Raw genomic sequence first — 22,000 nt, forward strand, 5'->3', positions numbered from 1 at the left:
TTTTTTTTTTTTTTTTTTTTTTTTTTTTTTTTTTTTTTTTTTTTTTTTTGTCTTTTTTGTGACCGGTAAGGGGATTGCAACCCTTGGCTTGGTGTCGTCCACGCCACGCTCAGCCAGTGAGCGCACCCGCCATTCCTATATAGGAACCGAACCCACAGCGGGAGTGTCGCTGCGCTCCCAGCGCCACACTCTCCCAAGTGCACCACGGGGTCGGCCCAAGATTTCTGTTTTCTTCTGTCTGAAACTCCATTTCAGATTCTGTATTCCCAAGAGTTCCACAAAAGCCACAGAATCAAGTACCATTGGCTCTGACTGGGTCACATGACCATCCCTAAACGAATCACATCCGTTGTCCAGGTCTGCGTCTCCTTCAAACCCCTGAAACTCCATCCAGTTCACGTAGACAGAAGTTAGGGGAAGGACCAGTCCCCAGGTGAGGTCAGAGTGCTAGACAAACAGAAAGACAGGTGTCCCCTGTAGCCTCATCTTGAGGGTGAAGACGCTCTTTGGTCTTGATTCTGTGCAGTACTTAATACCCGGGAAAACTCTTATCCTGGGTTAGGGTTTCTCGTTCAGTGCCGGATACAAAATGAGACGGGTAGTGCTTAAACTCCGATCCACCTGCCAGCCCCAGTTCTACTCAAGGATGAGCAGAATCGATCTCATGTGCTTCAGTGGCTCCTTACCAGGCAGTGCCAACCACTTCTCTCCAGCCAGCAGCTGCCCAGTCACAAGATATTCTTGGAACACCTTCTGGGCACACTGTTTGGACTGGCAGTGGGAGTTTCTGGTTTCCTCGCCGAGTTCAGTCCAGAAATGTGGAGTTTTTGGTTTTAGCTCTAGAGAAGTTGCCAGAAGCTTCATGAGCCCAAACAGTCCCTGCCTGGGCTGAGGGAGGGGGAGACCAAGAGACCAGAGTTCTGCAGCCTTCAGCCATTCAATCTCAGGTCTTTAAAAATCAGACCTTTCTAGCATCTTCACTTCAAGTGTGCTGCATTTATAGAGCTTCCAGCACCCATGATCATACATAATTCTAAGAATTCCTTCCAAAGCTGGGTTTTTCTGACTTTTAGATTTTCTTCTTCAGCCCCCTTCCTCTAAACAGGTAATTAAGAGTTAGCTTTAAAAAAAAAAAAGAGTTAGCTTTCACAAATCTCATATTGGGTAAAGTCCAGAGGAATGTAATCAGAATTAGAAAGCAAATCTTTCCACTAGTTCTTCTACCCACACTTGGATAGGCTGTAGTGTCTGCCCTTCTCCAGATTGTTTCAGAAAGGACCCATTTTCAGAGCCCTTCTCCCCTTTCGCTTGGCCTCTGGTTGCTCAGCAAGACCTGGAGCTCTGAGTCTGGCAGGGGAAGCAGCCAGAATTGGGGAGCACAAGAGAGATAAACAGAGACAGAGAGAAGAGACAGAGCAGAGACAGAAAGAGTGAGACCAGAACCTCCCATCCACAGGGTGCAGGTGGCCAGTCGCATTGCAGCCCCTGCCTTCTAGAGGATCATTGGCAGAGCAAACTGACACAAAAGGCTTTTAACCAGCACAGAGAGGACACTGATGGCCTTTGTCCACCTCGACTGCCTACTGGGAGCTGCATCAGTGCGGCCTGGGAGGAGGTTGGGAGGAGCCTGGGCAGGGATACATCTGCCCTGGGGCTGGGTTGGGGGGTGGCAGTTCCTAAGATGGCTCACAGCCTGTCTCCCTTTCCCCCCTTCACTCCTCTTGCACCCAACTGGATTGGTCTGGTCTCTCCTACCCTCGTTTTTGGGGGATATTCATCATGCAGTCTGTTTGGCGCAGCTAGTGGCAGCTCTCCAGCTCAGCCTCATGTCCCTGAACCAGTCCTTCCCCACCCCCTTATCCCTCCAGCAATTAAGTAATAACCACCAAGAAGGTCTGAAGGGGCTTCGCCAGCTAAGAGCACTTCAACTAAGGTATCTTCCACCCTGTCAGAGACCCAGAGCTGGGAAAATTATCACCATTTCTCAAATGAGGAAACTGAGGCCCAGAGAAGCCCACCGATTTAATTAACTAATTTATTTATTTATTTATTTATTAAAAAGATGACTGGCAAGGGGATCTCAACCCCCGACCTGGCGCTGTCAGCACCACACTCAGCCAGTGAGCCAACCAGCCATCCCTACATACATCCCTACATAGGATCCAAACCCATGGCCTTGGCGCTATCAGCACCACACTCTCCCGAGTGAGCCACGGGCCGGCCCCCCACTGACTTAATTTAGATCATACTGCTGGGAAGGCTCAAAGCCAGGATTTGAACCTGTGCCTTTTGTCTGCCCTCCACCCCAGGCCCCCTTTTCCTCAGTCCACTCCCCGAGTCCCCAGCTGTGGGCCGAGTGCCCAGGTCCTTTATCTCTTGAATGCGCCACAAGTCAGAGACAGCAAACTCCACTTTTCTGGGCTGAACTCAACAAGGGAACCAGAAATTCCTGCTTCCAGTCCAAACAGCATGCCCAGAAAATGTTCCAAGAATAGCTTGTGACTGGGCAGCTGCTGGCCAGAGAGGAGGGGTTGGCACTGCCTGGGAGGGTCACCAGGGAACATTGGAGTGACTTCAGCCCCGTCCCCAGTGGCTACTGGGCAGCAGCGCCCCCTGGTGTGGTCCCCGTCTCTCAGTCTCAATCGCACAGATGCACCCACAGCTGTTTTCTGCGGGGCAGGGGCCGGGGCTGATGGGGAGACAGGAGGGCAGGCAGTGGGTGGGACGGAGAGCTGGCGGGGGGGATAGATCAGAACTGGCCCTACAGACCGGAAAGGTTGGCTTTGGAGTGGGCGACCACCTGGTGTCAAATGGTAGCAACAACAGAGCATTCTGTCCCTGTCCTCCTACCCACCACCCCTCTTTGCGTTGGCCCAGAAATAGCTTCTTCACAGCCGCCCATTGTACTGCCTGTAACGCCATTGTTAGAACCTCATTTAGTTGGAGTCTTCCAGAAATACTCGGTGGAGAGGGGGGAATTAAAACCAGCTACACTGTATCCAAGACCTAAACTTTTGGTCAAAACAAGCCAGTCTTTTCATGGAAATGGCTGTCCCTCTAGAGGGGGCGGCTTCTGCAGGGCAGCACCTGGAGCAGCGAGGGGAGGGACTGTCCGTTTAGTGAGCCCAGCAAGACACACTCCAGTGTCCCAGAGCTCCTGGGTCTGGCCCCCGGTGCAGCCCCAGGTAAAGTCCAGCATTTCCTGGTGAGCAAACAGCTCTCCAGGCAAAACGTCTACCTGGTATCTGGGGCCGTCTCCCACACAATGACCTGGTATCTGGGGCCTCCCATGCAATGACTGTGTCTTTGGCAGTGCCCTGTTTGGTGTCCTGGCAAAGTTGGGTGCAAAACAGTGTGACTCGGAGCCCCTGGAAAGCTAACTGTGCCCAGTAGCCTGGCCTCTGGAGATGGGGCGCACTCATTTAGCAAAAGGTCTCCCTTCTTCTCAGTGTCACCATGAGAAACCATCCATGTGGCTCTGCAAATGTGCCACCTCCCAGCTACTCTGTGAAGTGCATCAAAGGTGATCCAAACACACAGAGAATCCCCCAACCTCATTTGAGACAATTATTTTATATCTTTTCCCAGCCAACCTTTAAAAAAGAAGAATAGATTTTCAAAATAAGCCCTGGTGGCTCAGTTGGAGTGTCATCTTCATTTCCCCTGCCTAGCAAGGTACAGATGAGCATTTACTGTTGGCTCTGACCTATTCAGAGTGGTGAGGAAACATCTTTCAAGATCATGCAGGCTCTCTTTCTAGTCCTTGTCCTGGCCTACTCTGTCTGCCTCAGTTTCCTTCCTGGTTCACACAAGGCTGCCCTAGGGGCATGGAGCCTGCAGTTTTGGCAGTTGGAGGATACATCCCAGAAGGCCCCCTAACAAGGTGTCACCAGGACTCCCAGAGCACATTTTGACTCCTTCCCTCCCCACACCCAGGCCTGCCTTTTCAGCCCTTGAGGGTCATTCTCTCCACTCATGGCTGTCACATACTGTATTAGTTTTCTAGGGCTGCTGTAACAAAGTACCACAGACTGGGGGGCTTAAACAACAGTAATGTGTTGTCTTACAGCTCTGGAGGCCAGAAGTGTGAGATCAAGGTCGGCAGGGTCAGTTCCTTCTGAGGCTGTGAGGGAGAGTCCCGGGCCTCTGTCTTTGCTTCTGTGGTGTGCATTCCTTGGTCTATAGAAGCATCACCCCAATCTCTGCCACCAAGAATGCCACACGTGGCGTTCTCCCTGTATGCATGTCTGTGTCCAAATTTCCCCATTTATAAGGACACCAGTCATATTGGATTAGGGCCTCCTCTACTCCAGTATAACCTCTTCCTAACTAGTTATATCTGTAAAGACCCTGTTTCTAAATTAGGCCACACTCTAAGGTACTGGGGTTAGGACTTCAGCATATGAATTTGACAGGGGATACAGCCCAACCCATAATATATACCATAAGCAAACCCTTCAGCTGGTCTGTCTGTGGAGTGTTTCTTTTTCATTCCTCTGCTGTTTTTATCTTCTCTGTGTCTATCTGTACTTTCTGACCAGGATCTTTACAGCCATAATGCCCATGGTAGCAGCTGGACTGATAATAGATGACCCCACACTGCAGCCTGTCCGAAGACTTGTTTCCCTTGTAGGCACTGTGTGTTTTTGATTTTGTTTGAGCTGTGCCTTTGGAATGTCTGCTGCAGCTACTGCTGGGACTGGCCTGTCTTCTCTGGCCACTTTAGTTGCATGGCCATCACCTGCGTGTTCCCAGTTGGAGTGGGTGTTGAGTGTGATTTCAACATGCTGCCCACTGCACTCTATCTGCACATGTGAAGCCTCAGAATTCTCGGCTCTGTCACCTATAATTCTTTTTGTCTCTTTTGTTTCCGTTCTAAAACCACCTTGCCCATGATCCAGTAAAGAAGGTCCTTTAAATGACGGGTCAGTAATCAACGCCCACTGCGATCCCCGAGTGACACTAACACTGTGTTTTCCATCTTCACGCCATAGCTTTCTAAATTGCGTTGTTTTGCCAAGCCAATGTCACTCAGCCCTTTGATCTTGTTAAAAAAAGAAAAGCAGAGAAGGGGACCAATGTTTTGATCCTCTCCCTGTTGGAGGTGCTTGATGGCTTTCCTGCTTACTTGAGTCAGGTAGATGTGAAGCGTAACAGTGATGTGTTGCTGCTGTATTTTTGCCAGCTAATTGCCCCGATCACCCTATGGAAAGAGCTCACAGATGCCAGTATGAAAATTGTGCCTTCTTTCCCCACATACATGTTGTAGAGAAAAGAGACCTTCATTGCCAGGAGAATTTAGCCAGATAAACTTGGCTTCCTCTGGCTTTATGATGAAAGAACACTTTATTCCTGGTGGAAGGTGACTGTTGGATCCTAACCACAGAAGAGGAAAATCATTTTTACTCAGATGTGATTAAAACTAAACTCCACAGGCTACAACACTGAAAGAAGCTAATAGGTGAACACAGAGAACCAAAAAGTGTTTATCTGAAGCTTTGATTTCTTGGTGGCTTCATTCCTATTCTTGCCTCCCAGGAAACATTAACATAGTTATTATATTATGTCTCTTACCAAGTTCAGAAACCAAAATTCAAGAGTAAGAATTTGGTGACAATAGAAGCAATCTTATTAGAGCCTGGTAGCATCAAAGGACAGTTGGCAGCGTGGAAAGAGCTTTTGGGAGATCCTCAAGGTGGGCCAACTCAGGTTTACTGGCCAGGGCCCTAGTTCATTACCATGCTCTTGAAGCATACGGTTTTTTTGTTTGTATTTTGTTTGGGGTTTTTTTGTGGCTGGCCAGTACAGGGATCCAAACCCTTAACCTTTAGTGTTTTCCAAACTCGAACCAACTAAGCTAACCAGCCAGCCCCAGACCTTTTTTTTCTTCCACCTCCATCTTTATTTATTTAGTTAGTTATTTTGGCAGCTGGCCGGTATGGGGATGCGAACCCCCGACCTTGGTGTTACAACACTGTGTTCTAACCAGCTGAGCTAACCGGCCAGTCCCCCAGACCTTGTTTTAAATGGACCACTTTATAAGCTTTTTGTTTGTGTCGTTGCCTTTACCTTTTAGGCATCTGACGTTTTATGGTTCACTGTAATCAATATGCAAGTCACAGCTGCTTTAGAAAGACCTTTAGGGACTGGCTGGTTAGCTCACTCTGTTAGACCATGGTTCTGATCACACCAAGGTCAAGGGTTTGGATCCCCATACTGGCCAGCTATCAAAAAAAACCAAAAAACCTCTTGCCCTACATAAGCTGTTGCTCTGTAGCTAGCTACAGTGATAAATTCTAAAAGCTTTCACGATTAAATCCATCTTTGAAAGTCCAAATTGATGTTTCCCAGGGGCTGGCGGTTTGCTCACTTCGTTAGAGCACGGTGTTATAACACCAACGTCAAGGGTTTGGATCCCTGCCCCGACCAGCCACCAAAACAAAAAACAAATTGATGTTTTTCAAATTCAATTCACATACTATATTCACAGTGTTTATCTAATCAGAGAACTGTGTGTACTGTGATTTACTTAATATATTTTTTAGTTGTCTCATTTTTCTTAAATACCTACTTTAGCCTCATCCTCAGCAGCAGTATCCATGAAATCTGGGCTTTGATGATGTGCTACTTATAAAGTTTCCTGATTGACGTTAAATAAATACATAGCTATTTAAATGAGAAATATTCATCTGTTTACATCAGAATCATCTTACATTCCACACAGCTTTCAAGTATTCCTTTCTCGGCAACATTAGGATAATTAAAGAAACCCATGATCTGTTTCCAGTAGCTTTTTATATCCTCCACTAATGGGAAGGCTCCTCGGCACTGGCTGAGGCAGGAGAGGTACCTCACACATCACACGCATGCACGCCTTGCCCACACTGTGTGACCTCCAGGGTACTGCAACTAATGACACGCAGAATCCCCTGCTGCTTTCTTAGAATAACTTTGACCCGAACCCCCAACTTTCTCTTTTCTTTTTTTTCCACCCAACTTTTTCTTTCACACCTGGAATTATTCACTCCCTTCTACCTTTGCTGCTGTATGTCTCTAGCATTGCAAAACACACAAAGTGCACAGCCAAGGGTCTGCTCTCATTTCTCTCTTTTCTTTCCCTTCCAAAAGGTTTAGCTTCTTCTCCCGAGATAAAAAGCGCCTAGCCAACACCCAGAGAAACGTGCACGTCCATGAGTCCTTTGGCCAGTGGGCAAACACCCACCGCGACGATGGTTACACAGAGCAAGGACAAGAAGCCCTGCAGCACCTGTGACCTTGGCTGTCTCTGCCCTTGGCTATGAACCATCTACAGCCAGCACCTGCAACCAAACCTGCAGCCCAGGGGTCACTGCCTCATGCCTCTTGATGCAGATGCACCCTCAAAACGGCCCCCTCAAACAAACTGTCTGCTTTGAGGATGGACCTCGAAAAACTGAAGCCAAACTCTAAAGAAATGTATATTTATACCCAGGGCTATCACCGTTTATAATAGATAACTCTGATCCCTTAGGATATATATATTTAATAATCCCATGAACTGAGGCCAGACTTTTGCATTCAATAACACAAGCTTCTTGCCGCTATCATTGCCGTTTGACTTGCTTTGTATAAAATCCTATGTGTAGAGGTTTTATTACCATGTTTGTCATACTTCTGTGGGAGGCACGAAAGGGATAGCTTTTTATTAGTTACATCAATGAAATTATCATGGTGGTAGTATATTGTTTAGGATGCATTGACAGGACAGTCACAGGATGAGCTGGCCCAACTCAAACACAAAGCAACAGAAAATACAGATGACAGCCCTCCCGTGCAGGTTGGAGACAACTTTGTAAGAGCCCACGGTATCTCTATTGCCTTGTTCTTGATAATGCCTAGAGCATGTAGCAATGTTCAAGGCAGTGTGCCTTGGAATCTGCTGTGAGTTATGCAGTACTAACCAAACAAAGTGGCTAATGATGAGATGTTGCAACATTTCTGGTGTGCATTTCATTTTTTCCTGTCATCTTGTTTCCTTTTAGCATTCACCATGTCAAATACTTAGTGCCCTGCAAAGAAGACAAATGTCCCCAAGCAGATTGGGAATGGGGCATGAGAGCCTTGGGGATGTGGGATGGCGAGTGGGAGAGACTTAGCAGAGTGAGGGCGGTGGGTAGGAAGGTGTCTCAGGGACCACGTGTCTGGCTGAGTCACAGACCTGCAGCAGCAGACGGAGAGCCAGGTGCCCTGTCTGTAACTGGTGAGTTGGGGACTTGCCACACAACACTGCCTTTCTTTCTACCCCCGGAGCACCTAGGGAGCAGGGCTGGGTGCTCACAATTGAGAGAGTCAGCACTTTGTAACAGCACTCAAGTACAGCTGATGGATGGGGCCACATTCCACACATTCTACTAAGATTTGCTAAGAAACCATCAGGTGGATTTGCAGAATCTACAATAGACTCTTTCCAGAATGCTGGGAAAAATGATCAGACAGGATAATGTTGCTGCTTCAGTCAAACCTGCCTGGCCATTAGAATTATTAGAATTTATTCTTCAAGAGCATAGAAACCTACTGCACTTGACTAAAAAAAAAGAAGTATAGAAGCATGAGTACTGAGGAATTCCTCTCCCACCCCCAGCCACCCTCAGTTGCCCTTGCAACAGGTAACCAGTGTTCCCAGTTTCTTGGGTGTCTTTCCTGAAAGTTTATACATGCAATTATGTTAAAAACAACAACAAAAAAAACAGGCTAGCCAGTAGTGTCTGGAGACATTTTTGGTTGTCACAACTGGAGGGGGAGGGAGGTTACTGTTATCTACTGGGTAAAGACCAAGGCTGCTGCTAAACATCCTAAAATGCCTAGACACCTCCTACAACCAAGACTTACCCATCCTCAAATATCAACAGTGTTGAGGCTGAGGAACCCTGGTCTATCATATATTATTTATATAGATGTATAATTTATTAATGTTTATCTAGGCCACGCTGATAGACAGGTAGCTTCCTTCTAACCCTTTACTCAAAAAAAACAGTGCCGCACACCTCCGCACATGTGCAGAATAAACTAGAAACAGAATTGCTAGGTGAAAGGGTACCTACAAGAGGTCTTCAAAAAGTTCATGGAAATATTTGTATTATCTTTCAATTCCATTTTTCCACGAACTTTCTGAAGTACCCTCATATATGTCTTATGTTTTTTTTTTTTTTTTTTGTCTTTTGTCTTTTTCCGTGTCCGGCAACGGATTGCAACCCTCAGTGTTGCCCCCGTACCGGACTGGGGACCGGCAACGGGATTGCAACCCTCGGCGTTGCTCCCGCGCCTCGCTCAGCCAGTGAGCGGGAACCGGTCTGTATGTGGGATCCGAACCCTCGGGCGCCAGTGGCGTTCCCAAGCGGCGCACTATCCAGTGCGCCACCGGGCCAGCCCGTCTTCTTATGTTGATGGCTACTACTGAAGTCCCTGCCATTGGAGTTGTACCTTTTCTTTTTCTTTTTGGAGGCTGGCTGGTACAGGGATCCCAACCCTTGACTTTGGTGTTACCAACACTGTGCTCTAAGCAAGTAAGCTAACTGACCATCTCCCCTTTACCAGGGCCCATACAACACTAAGCCCAAATGTACAGGGATAGGGTCTGAGCATGCATTTTTTAAATCCATCCATGTTCCGATGCTCAGAGTTGACAACTATGTGAACACTGCAACTGGATATACTTTTTCTCCTGGTGGCATCTCTTAACACATGTTTTCCTGCTGGGCAGTCTTGTTTAGCTAAAGAACTGACCAACTCTGGCCCATGACACACTTCTGGTGCCATAGTAGGGAGCACTTGCATACTGGCCAGCTGCCAAAAAAAAAAAAAAAATAGGGAGCACTTTGTAAATGAAATGGGAATGAAATCAGAAAGGTGTTCTCCCTGCAAGCTTGATTTCTGAGACGGGAGATAGTAAAATTTTCAAAGGAAAGAGCATATTTCTCTAATCTTCTAATAGCAGCAGCAGCAGCAGCCACTTTAAGACACAGCAGGTTGGTCCAGTTTCCTATGTCACATTGTGAGATTCATACTGCTGCAAAAACCTAGTAATGAATGTGAGTTTTGGTACTAAATCATTTATTTTGCATGAAACATCTTGAATTTTAAAAACCTGAACTTTCAAAGATACAGGTATTGATAAAAATGTTAAATGTCACTTTGTTGAAAATCATGTGCAAGGTATGGAACTTATTCAAAGTCCTGAGTTAAGGTCAATAGATCCAGCTTTCTAGCAAACCAGAGGATGGATTGTTAAGAGGGAAAAGAAAAATCAATCCAGTCCGTCAGAATAAGCTACAATTCTTTCATTGATTTTGACCACTCCTTATTTTTCATTTTAATTTCATCCCCTCTTCTGTTGAGCTTTATCTTTTCAAAGGGCTGGGAGACTACCATAGATCACAGCCCTGCAACTTTGGTTTTTAATTTTAAATGTCAGCCAGAAAAAGAAAAAGAAAAAAAAAAAGCGTTTTGTGCAAGAGTGGAGTTACATTTGTTCAAAAGTAGCTGGTTGCTGACCCAGATGTTCAGACTGGCTTCTAGTATTAAGTCTCTGAACATTCCCCTTGGATTTGCTTTTCTATCCAATTTTTATTTCAAATCACTAACCCCTTGGGTTATAGATATGAAGATGGAAAAGACAAGTTATTCTGACCAGATTAGGGTTCCCAGGAGTCACACATTAGTGAGAATAATTTTAGATCATCACGTCTGTTTGCCATGCACTCAAAACAATCATTTCAACTAGATGGGAGAAAATCAAAACAAATTCTCCATTGCCAAATTAAATAAGAATCATGGCTCCTTACGAATAATCTGTACAGATGCCAATAACTACAAAACTGTTTCTCAATCCTACTAAATAACATATCCTTAAAATGTAAACTAAAAAATAAGCAAAAAAAAAAAATGTGTTTAGAACTATTTGATGAAGATGATCATTCATAACATCAGCTTGAACCTAGGCTCCAGAATGGAAAGAAAGCGATTCCAGACCCCATTATCATCAGTAAGTTTTATTCAACCATTCGTTAGTCTTACACTGAGTATAAAGACAATTACGCTATGCTTTCACTTAAAGCTGAATCTGTATTTGAGGGTCTGTAGTTGTTGGGCCTCACTTGCTTCTATCCCTCTTCTCCCTCCCCTTGATCCTGTCATCCCTGAAGTCCCTCTCTCTTTCCCAGTCATTTTCGGGCCACACCCTGGTTGGCTCTCTTTCTTGCCATCTCTTCTCCCGGCCGTGATCTCGATCCCTTGTTCTAGAGTCCCAATGCCTTTCTCGGGATCGAGATCGCTCCCTCCTTTCCCTTTTCCCCTCTCTATAGACATCATTTTTAACAACTGGCAGATTAATAGGTTTTCGAAAAGGCCGATCGCGTCCCCCAAATCTCAGCTGCCCAGATTCCTTTTTCCCCCCCAGACCACCTCCAAGTCGTCGAGGGATCCACCCTTTGAGAGTCCTTTCCAGTTCGTAGTCCACAAATACCTCATGTTGGTCAATAACGAGGCCATCTGCATCTCGGTAGGCTTTGATCAGAGCACGCTCTTCTTTGTACTCTATGAAGGCGTAGCCTTTTGAAAAGCCCGTGACCAAGTCCCTCACCAGGCGAAGCCGCCGGATGTCACCATAGCGGGAAAACACTTCCTTTAATTTGTCCTCTTTGGTCTGCAAGTTTAGTCTTGCCACAAACAGGGTGAGGAGGGGGTCTCCTGTGACACCTTTGTTGGGGATGTATCGTGCCAGCATTGCCCTCCAGACTGCCCGATCGTGTGGCTCTTCATCAGTGCCATCGATGCTGCCAGCTTTGAGCGGGTCATACTCCTTGGCGATGGGCATCCAATCATTCATGTTCTAAGAATGATAACAGCAAGTGTGTATGTAAAATCGGCTCTGAGCTGCCCATTTAAACCTTAGGAAAACCCCATGAAATGGACGCTATTATTCCCTTTTTTTTTTTTCTTTTTTTAATGACCGGTAAGGGGATCTTAACCCTTGACTTGGTGTTGTCAGCACCACGCTCTCCCAAGTGAGCTAACCGGCCATCCCTACTTGGGATCTGAATCCGTGGCCTTGGTGTTATCAGCACCACACTCTCCCAAGTGAGCCACGGGCTGGCCCTTATTCCCCCTTCTTGAAGACAGGAAAGGACATGGACACTCACAGAGGCGAAGGCCTCCCAGCTTGTAAGCGGGGGAGACAGTATCAAAGCCAGGCAGGCTCCAGAGAGGCCCTTCCCCACTCCTCCCAGCTCCCTCTCAGGAAGCAGAGGGCAGCGTGCTTGCGTTTCACCCACAGGTGTATCATCTGGATTAGCAACTACATTATAACATGGCAACATGGATTGACATCCAGGCTCACCTTTCAGAGACTTTAAAATGGTCCTAGGAATGGTAGCCTAGGAACTGCTGTGGAAAACAGCATTTAAAAAACTCTTTAGGGGCCGGCGAAAGAATATTTGAAAGAAATAATGTCCCAAACCTTCCAAATTTGATGAAAAACATTCATCTACATACCCAAAGACATCAACAAACCCCAAGTAGAGTACACTCAAAAAGATCCACACCTAGACACATTACATAATCAAACTGGTGAGAGGCAAAGACAAAGAGAGTATCTTCAAAGCAGCAAGAGAGAAGTGACTCTTCATGTATGAAGGATCATTAATAAGATAAACAGCTGACTTTTCATCAGAAACCCTGAAGGCCAGAAGACAGTGGAATGGTACAGTGGAATGGTATATTCAAAGTGCTAGAAAGACTGCCAGCCAAGAATTCTATATCCAGCAAAACTATCCTTTAAAAATGAAGGAGGGCCAAGTCCGTGGCGCACTTGGGAGAGTGCGGTGCTGGGAGCGCAGCAGCGCTCCCGCCGCGGGTTCGGATCCTATATAGGGATGGCCGGTGCACTCACTGGCTGAGCGCGTTGTGGGTGACACCACGCCAAGGCTTGCAATCCCCTTACCGGTCACAAAAAGGACAAAAAAAAAAAACTCTTTACTGGGGCTGGCTGGTTGCTCCGTTGGTTCAAGCACAGCCTTGTAACAACAAGGTCAAGGGTTCCAATCCCTGTACCAACCAGCCACCAAAAACATAAATAAATAAATAAAAACTCATTACTACTAAGAATTTCAAATATATACCAACGTGGAGAATATATAATGCTCCATGAATTCCTTACCTGGCTCCAGCTAGAACCAGCACACAAGTGGCCAGAATAATCCACCGATGGATTATTCTGAAACAAATTCTAGATATTACATCACTTATCTGTAAATTTTCCTGCATACATCACTAAAAGATAAGGACTTATAAAAAAAACAAAACTACAAGGGAAAATGGTAATTTGAATATAGCATTTTGCAGTAAATAGATAGCAAAGCTAAGACCACAGTGACCCAGCAGCAGGTTCTTTAGTTCAAAAGGAATATGGGATTTCTTCTCAATTCTTTTTTTTTTTTTTTTAAAGATGACCGGTAAGGGGATCTTTACCCTTGACTTGGTGTTGTCAGCACCACGCTCAGCCAGTGAGCAAACTGGCCATCCATATATGGGATCCGAACCCGTGGCCTTGGTGTTATCAGCACCACACTCTCCCAAGTGAGCCACGGGCCGGCCCTTCTTCTCAACTCTTTAGGTGATAATCCATTTATACCTTGGAGCATGGGAATTTACCGCAATGGTAATTTTCACCCAGCAAGCACACTGCAGTTGTCATTCCTTCTGATACATGATAATTAATTGATGTGAACCTTTGCTGGAATAGTAAGGTGAGTGCCAACATTTCAGACTCGACTAATGATTATGTGACCAACTCTGTAAGACTTTGGAGACAATGCTGAAATATGTTACTTAAAAACCAGGGCTCTGTGAAATATGTATGGTAATTCTCATTTTCAACAGCATCTTTCCATAACATTTATCAAAATGGCACCTATAACTTTTCCTCTCTTACTCAAATTTTCCTCAAGGATCTTTTTGCTTTTGTTCTTCAGTTGATGAGTTATGATGGGGGAGTGATTACTTATGGGATGCACTGTAGATTTTTTTCCCCCAGTAAAAAAGCCAAACACCTACAGAATAAAAGTCAAAGTCAAGGGCACTGCACTCAAGAACTCTGACGCTCACACGTAGCCTTTCACCATATCCCATCACAAAACCAATTCGTAAACTACCCAGGATTGCTCCTTGAATATGCCCCAACTCCCGAGTCCCATGTCTTTCCCAGTGCAACTTCCTCTGCTGGAAATATTCTCTTCCTTTCCACCTCCCACATCTCCACTTGTGGAAATTCTACTGGTCCTTCGAAGTCCAGCTTCAAAGCCCTCCCCCATGAAGCATATTCATCTCTCCCACAGCTCATTGTACCTCTTCTGTAATACTGATCATGTTTTGCCCAATGCACAGTAAACACTCTTCAGTCTGGTGTCTCCAGATCCTAGGGCACTTCCTGATAAATGCTGGGGAACTGAACCAACTCCAGTCAAAATTCACAGAACTTGTTTCTGTCCAAATCAGACAACAAGGACTCCTTCGTTGAGAACTGAGAGGCAGAACAACATTACACTGTCTACCACCAAATTGTAAAAGGAGGGCAATGTATGCCTGTCATCATTAACAAACAACTTTGGGGCTGGCCCGGTGGTGCACTCGGTAGAGTGCGGTGCCTGGGAGTGCGGCGGCGCTCCCGCCGAGGGTTTGGATCCCATATACAGACCAGTCCGCTCACTGGTTGAGCGCGGTGCAGGCGCGACACCAAGGGTTGCGATCCCGTTGCCGGTCGCGGTACAGGCGCGACACTGAGGGTTCTGATCCCGTTACCGGTCACGAAAAAAGACAAAAAAAAAAAAACTTTGGAGAAGATGCCTCTCTGGTGTCTTTTTTTTTTTTAAAATCTCTGGTATCCTTATCAGCAAAAAGATGATAAACCGCTGAAGCAACAGAAGGAACACCGGACAAAAGTGAGACAATTTCAGTCCTGGTCTGGGCTCTGGCTCTAACTCACTTTGTGTCTTTTCTCTCTCATAGCTGAATTTCTCCACGTGAAAAAAAGGAAGAGATAGCATTATGTTATTTCAGTCTCTCCCTGCTCTGGTATTCTCTATCGTGATCCCATTCTACTGGGCCTAAAATTCTTGGCATCTAATCTTACTTACACCTCCGTCACTGTGCTAAGCTCTTAACTCCTCTCACCTCTCAACAATACCTGGATGTAGGTACTACTGTTGTTGCCATGTCAGGAAGGTCAGACATAAAAAGGTTATCTTTTGCCCCAAATCACAAAGCTAAGAAGTAGCCCAGTAGGGGAGTTAGTACCACGGGCTGTGTCAACTACAGGGCTTGAGTTCTTAATCATTTCCTCAGATGCCTTTCATAAAATACAAGGCTTTGGAAAGAGGGATGAGAAAAAAACACCAGGATTCTAGGTTTGAGGCTGAGACCAGACCCCACCCCTGTGAGAATCCCTTCCTGTTCAACAGAAAAAAGTCAGAGATTCTCCAAATAAAACTGACATTACTGTACATAGTCAAAGGTCCTGTTCCAAGCTTTAACACTTCTTCAAATTAAAATCGAAGAGAATTACAAAGGGATAAGCATGCATTTTGTCATCGCTCATCTGCATGCTTCTATCAGTGCTAACTGCAGAGAGAACAGCAGGCTTCACCCTCATTAATCCTCTAGGTGTATATATTTCTTCCGTTGCAGCATTATGTTGAGATTTACCACAACGATCTCTTCGGATTTTTACATTCTCATTTTTTCATAAACGGGGGATGAGATTTAAGTAATGGTGGGGATGGAGGTGAGTGCATTAAAGACAAAAGTGTGGGAAAGTGAAAAAGAGCACAGGATTGGAACTCAGACACCCAGATTTAAGACCTAGTCCTATGTTGTCATTTAAATTTTAACTTGGGGATTCTTATCTGTAAAATGTAGCTAACTGCCATTTCACTAGGTTTTTGTGAAGATTAGATAACGTGGTGTCTAAGAAACTGCTTCATAATTATAAGTTGTTACACAAATAAAGCTTTTATTTATTTATTTTTTTAAGTCTCTCCTTACTGGGTCTTTGGAACTAAAGCTTCCTGAGCTTCCCACCCAAGAGCGAAACAGAACTGAAGGCGGGACCCGCAGAGCCCACCGGGCATGCGCAGTGGCGCCGTGAAGGCAAAGGCGTAATTCTCGGTGGAAAAGCCTATGCTGTACTCCCCAAAGCCCTCCCAATCCGGCCAGCCCTCGAGGCTGGCTCCCCCAAACCCCTCACCTGCTGCGTGGACACACAGAGGGAGGAGTCGTCTTTCCAACCCAGCTCTGGTCCCTGGCTCCCGCAGCACTACACCAAAAAGTCTCCCCTTTTGCCAGGCTTTAACATGGCGGCCCGCACAAGAGCGGACACGCGTCGAGGCCGCTTCCCCTCTTCCTCCCCCACGGCGTAGGCACTACTCCCTCCGAGCCGCTTCCACTCACCTCAAGAAAGTTCGGGCTCCCTTTCCCACGGAGACTGGCAGCCGGTTCCAAGCGACCGAAGCTCGCTCGCGCCGGCCTCGACCGGACCTTTACATCGGAAACAGCAGATTCGCCACAGACGCAGGTTTCCCTTTTGCTTTAAGCAATTTAATTACATGCGTTGATCATAGAGGACGTACCCCTTCCGAGAAAAATGGGCTTTCATTTTTTTCTTTTCTTTTCTTTCTTTTTTTCTTTTTTTTTTTTTTTTTTATAAAAGATGACCGGTAAGGGGATCTTAACCCTTGACTCGGTGTTGTCAACACCACACTCTCCCAACTGAGCCAAGGGCCAGCCCATTTTTTCTCATTTTTTACACGAAGACAGAAATTGCTAAATTGAACAAGTGAGTTTAAAGACTACCCAATGTGCACTTAGTTCTCTGGGAGCAGCTTAGACTCAGAATCTAATTATATGATTTCTTCCTCGGAAAATGAGTATGTGGATTCACATGAAATTTCGTACATAATCCCAGAGTTTTCCTAACCCCTAGACTTAATAAATTTGTTTTCATTCAAGCAAAACATTTTTTTCAAAGTGGCCTGTGAGCCATTATCCTTAGAATCTTGTAGGAGCTTGTTAAATGTCATTCCCTGGGCCCAGCCGCTAATCTATGAACTCGAAATCTCTGGAAATTTGAATTTTTTTGCAAGTGCCGAAGTGATTCTTCAAGCGTACTGGAAGACCCACGCCACTAGAATCACGGTTAAAAAGGCCACATCTATAACAGGGAGAGAGGGAGAGCAGAGAACTGTGTGATACATAAATTTTGTAGAATGGAGAGATCTATACATTCTGGTTATGTTTCGTTTTTTTTTTTTTCCTTTTTGTCTTTTTTCGTGTCCGGCAACAGATCGCAACCCTCAGTGTTGTGCCCGTACCGGACCGGGACCGGCAACGGAATCGCAACCCTCGGTGTTGCCCCCACACCTCGCTCAGCCAGTGAGCGGGAACCGGTCTGTATGTGGGATCCGAACCCTCTGCGGGAGCACCACCGCACTCTCAAGCAGCGCACTGTAGCAGTGCGCCACCGTGCCGGCCCTATGTTTCGTTTTTGATAGGTCAACGTATTCGATTAGATTAGGACTTGATTGTGTTACAACTTAAAATTCGTTGATACAGCCCTGCTTTCTTAAATTTGCTGATGTGTGTTGTAAAATTCCTCAGCCACCTATTTTCTGATTAATCCATTACCAGTGTGTGATTTCTGCAGGTGACTGAGTTCATTTTGATTATAATCTTATTTTTAGAAGGTAATCTTATTTTTAGGGCCCACCCGTGGCTCACTCGGAGAGTGTGGTGCTGATGGCACCAAGGCCACAGGTTTGGATCCCCTATATAGGGATGGCTGGTTGGCTCACTGGGTGAGCGTGGTGCTGACAACACCAAGTCAAGGGTAAAGATCCTCTTACCGGTCATCTTTAAACAAAAACAAAAACAAAATTAAATATTCAAAATATATGCGTGTTTTGAAATAAAAAAATAAATTACTGCTACCCTCAACGATGAGGTTGAATCTCTCCCAGATACGATGAGCAAAGAAGCTTGACTCAAAAGAGTTTACTGTGTTTCCATTTATATGAAGTGCAAGAATAGGCAAAACTAATCTCTTGTGATAAAGGTCAGAATAGGGGTGTGTTGATCCATTTCTGTGGCTTATAACAGAATACCTGAAACTGGGTAATTTAAAAAGAAATAACATTTATTTCTTACAGTTTCAGAGGCTGGGATGTTCAAAGTCCAGAGAACACATCAGGTGAGGGCTTTATTTTATTTTATTTATTTATTTTTTGCTGGTCTCTCTCTACAGCAACACAGGGTATCACATGGTGAGAATGGGCTGAGCAAGGGAGAGCTAAGCTTCTCACTCCCTCTCCTTGTAAAGCCATCAGAATCACACATATGACCACCCATTAAACTATCAGTGGATTAATCCATTCACACATTACTCACAATCTGGTCACCTCTTAAAAGGCCCCTTTCAATTATCATAATAGGATTTCCTACCCTCTTAACACTGTCACAATGGAGATTAAATTTCCAATACATGAACTTTTGGGGGATATACTTAACACACAGCAAGGGGTGTCTCTCAGGAGGAAGAAATTAATTAGGAAAGGGCATTGGGAGCTTTCTGGGGTACTGGAAATGTTTTATTTCTTGATCTTGACAGTGGTTACATAGTTACATATTTATAGGAAAATCATCAAGTTTACACTTAAGATTTGTGCACTTTAAAGTATAAAGATGAATGTTACAATACCAAGGTCAAGGGTTCTGTTCCCTGTACCAGCCAGCTGCCGAAAAAAAGTGGGCTGGGTAGCTCAGTTGGTTAGAGCACCACCTTGTAACACCAAGGTCAAGGGTTCGGATCCCCATACTAGCCCCTGCCAAAACCAAAACAAAACAAAAAGTATAAAGATGTTATACCTCAATAAAAGATGTAAATATATGTGTGTGCAAGAGTATCTGCATACATGGATGTCAGGAACACACTGCTGGAATACAATATGATAGACTTAGTCACACGTGGCTGTATAAATTTCAACTTTAATTAAATAAAATTAAAAACTCAGTTTCTCAGTTGCACCAGCCACATTTCCAGTGCTCAATAGCCCCATGAGGCTAGTGGCTACCACAGTGGACAGTGTAGATACAGAACATTTCCATTGCTGTAGAATTCTGTCAGACATCACTGGTGTAGGACAGTGCTGTTCCACAGAAGTGGAGCATGAACCACGTGTGTCATTTTCAATTTTATAGTAGCCTCATTAAAAAAGTAAAAATTAGCAGATAAAGCTAATTTCAACAGTATATTTTATTTAATTCAATATATCCAAAACATCTTCTCAATGTGTAATCAGTAGAAACACTATTAATGAGATAGTTTACATTCTCTTTTTGGCACTAAGTCAGAAATCTGATATGAGGGCCGGCCCAGCCCATGGCTCACTTGGGAGAGTGTGGTGCTGATAACACCAAGGGATGGCTGGTTGGCTCACTTGGGAGAGTGTGGTGCTGACAACACCAAGTCAAGGGTTAGGATCCCCTTACTGATCATCTTTAAAAAAAAAAAGAAAGAAGGAAAGAAAGAAATCTGATATGTATTTTATACTTACAGCTTATTTCAATTAAGACTAGCTACGGGCCGGCCCGTGGCTCACTCAGGAGAGTGTGGTGCTGATAACACCAAGGCCCCGGGTTAGGATCCCATATAGGGATGGCCAGTTTGCTCACTGGCTGAGCGTGGTGCTGACAACACCAAGTCAAGGGTTAAGATCCCCTTACCGGTCATCTTTAAAAAAAAAAAAAGAGACTAGCTACATTTCAAAGCGTGGTAGCAATATGCTAAATGGAAGTCAGCTTTTATTCAGGAATACCGGTGACCTGAGGAGAGATGTGAGGCTAACCTGTTACACAGCATACTCAGCTCCTGGCTGAGGCTCCCCAAAATTGATATAGAACACACAGGTCTGGCTGCCTGCCTCCAGACAAAAGCAAACCAATCAAAAGTCAAATGTTGGTGGGGGCCGGCCCGGTGGCGCACTGCTACGTGGCGGCGCTCCCGCGGAGGGTTCGGATCCCACATACAGACCTGCCGCTCACTGGCTGAGCGAGGTGCGGGCGCAACACCGAGGGTTGCGATCCGTTGCCGGTCACAAAAAAAGACAAAAAGGAAAAAAAAAAAAAAAGTCAAATGTTGGTGAAGATGGAAGTCAGCTTTTATTCAGGAATACCAGTGACCTGAGGAGAGATGTGAGGCTAACCCATCTCTCCAGGAAATCCGAAGGACAATGGGCAAGCTAAAGCCATCTCAAAGACTCGGGTTTCCTGAGGGGGTTTTATTTTATTTATTTATTTATTTTAAAAGATGACCGGTAAGGGGATCTTAACCCTTGACTTGGTGTTGTCAGCACCACGCTCAGCCAGTGAGCAAACTGGCCATCCATATATGGGATCCGAACCCGTGGCCTTGGTGTTATCAGCACCACATTCTCCCGAGTGAGTGAGCCATGGGCCGGCCCTCCTGAGGTGTTTTTAAAGAGGAGGATGAGGGAATGGAAAGTGAGAAATGAAAAGTAGGAGGGAAGGAGACATAAGCAGCAAGGAGTCCATGTCTGTGAGTTAGATACAACGTCTCTCCAAGGCCTCTTCTGGTTTCTGTTCTCATCTTTGTTGTTATGTCAGGACCCTGCAAGATTTTGAATTGCTGCAGACTAGAATCAACTCTTCTGCAGTCTTTTGTGTAGTTTTGCTTCGCAGAGCTCTGGTTGACTTGGCTGGTGCCCACGGTCAGGTTCCAGTCATTTGGCCTTATCACTTCTCAAAACTCTACAAGTCTTAAAGAAAGAACCGTTAGCTTTGCAAAGTCCTAATTAGCTTCTCAGCCTTTTCTCCTATTTAGCAAGCAAGATAAGAAAGTCAGGGGATGGGAAGAAAGAGTGGAGAGAAAAAAAAAACTGTCCTTTTAAAAATCCCACCCCCCACCCCTTGCAGCCCAGGTGGTTTTAGGTCTCAACATGGCTTCAATCCTGTTCGTTCCAACAAAGCCATCTCTCCAGTAAACCTGAAGGAGAATGGCCAGACTAAAGCCATCTCAAAGACACAGATTTACTGAGGGGTTTTTTTCAGAAGGGGTTGAGGGAATGGAACGTGGAAAATGAAAAGCAGGAGGGAGGGGGACATGAGCCCCCTGTGGGGGCTGTATGCAAGGAGCCAGGTGCAAGGACTCGCCAAGGCTCCATCTGGCTTCTGCTCCCGTCCTTGCTGTTGTCTCATGGTCCTGCTGGAGGGGTGGAATCAGCATAGCTTTATTGATGACTTCCTTGGGTTCCCAGGGTCTGGATAGTAAGGGCAAGTTTGCCAGTTTGCAGCTTCAGTCTGACTGGAAAGCAACTCTTTACATTTGTGTAAATAATGTCATCTTGCCTCATGACCAAGGTTCAAAATATCAAATAACCCATGGGAAAAGAGAGAACTCAGAGAAAAGCTTGCCTAGAAAAAAACTGTGTCCTTTTAAAATCTTTTATTTATTTATTTTTTTAAGAGATGACCGGTAAGGGGATCTTAACCCTTGACTAGGTGTTGTCAGCTCCACACTCTCCTAAGTGAGCCAGGGCTGGCCCTCAGATATTTCTATAGAAGTTCCACATGAATATAATCGCAAAGCAAACACTTAGCATTACCTGCCAGGCCCTGGGCTAAGTTCACTTCATTCTCAACAACTCTGTAAGGAGGGTGTTGTTGCATTCCAGTGGTGGGGTGAGGCCAACTTGGAGGGAGGGTGGAGAACTTTAGTCCCTTCACCATAATCTCCTTTAAGGCTCCTCCCACCCACCACCCTTAAAAAACATATTACAGAAGTTTAAAAAACAAAGTATTTTCTTACGCAAACACAGACTCAAAACAAGTACCCTGGGCCCTACCCTTCTTTTTTTTTTTTTGTCTTTTTTCATGTCCGGCAAGGGATCGCAACCCTCAG

General features: G+C 45.3%; 2 protein-coding genes across 2 annotated transcripts in view; one reads left to right on the top strand and one right to left on the bottom strand.

Moving 5' to 3' along the window:
- Positions 1-7,974, top strand: part of RILPL1 (Rab interacting lysosomal protein-like 1) — a 48,988-nt gene extending 41,014 nt beyond the window's left edge. The window contains exon 7 of the mRNA XM_008591370.1: positions 7,129-7,974. Coding sequence (XP_008589592.1) covers positions 7,129-7,273 — 145 coding nt within the window. The 3' untranslated portion in view covers positions 7,274-7,974. The remainder of the gene's footprint in view (positions 1-7,128) is intronic.
- Positions 7,975-11,011: 3,037 nt separating this feature from the next.
- SNRNP35 (small nuclear ribonucleoprotein 35kDa (U11/U12)) lies at positions 11,012-16,587 on the bottom strand. The gene is made up of 2 exons (XM_008591379.1): positions 16,480-16,587; positions 11,012-11,866 (listed from the first exon to the last, which is right to left on the bottom strand). The coding sequence occupies exon 2, from the start codon at positions 11,861-11,863 to the stop codon at positions 11,129-11,131; it is 735 nt and encodes a 244-aa protein (XP_008589601.1). The 5' UTR covers positions 11,864-11,866; positions 16,480-16,587; the 3' UTR covers positions 11,012-11,128.
- Between the last annotated feature and the right edge of the window lie 5,413 nt (positions 16,588-22,000).

The sequence above is a fragment of the Galeopterus variegatus genome, unplaced genomic scaffold, assembly GCF_000696425.1.
Source record: "Galeopterus variegatus unplaced genomic scaffold, G_variegatus-3.0.2 Scaffold147, whole genome shotgun sequence".
Lineage (NCBI taxonomy): Eukaryota > Metazoa > Chordata > Mammalia > Dermoptera > Cynocephalidae > Galeopterus > Galeopterus variegatus.

Bases quoted from the DNA above. Each gene is read 5' to 3' on its own strand.
- SNRNP35 (XM_008591379.1), bottom strand. From the start codon at position 11,863: ATGAATGATTGGATGCCCATCGCCAAGGAGTATGACCCGCTCAAAGCT.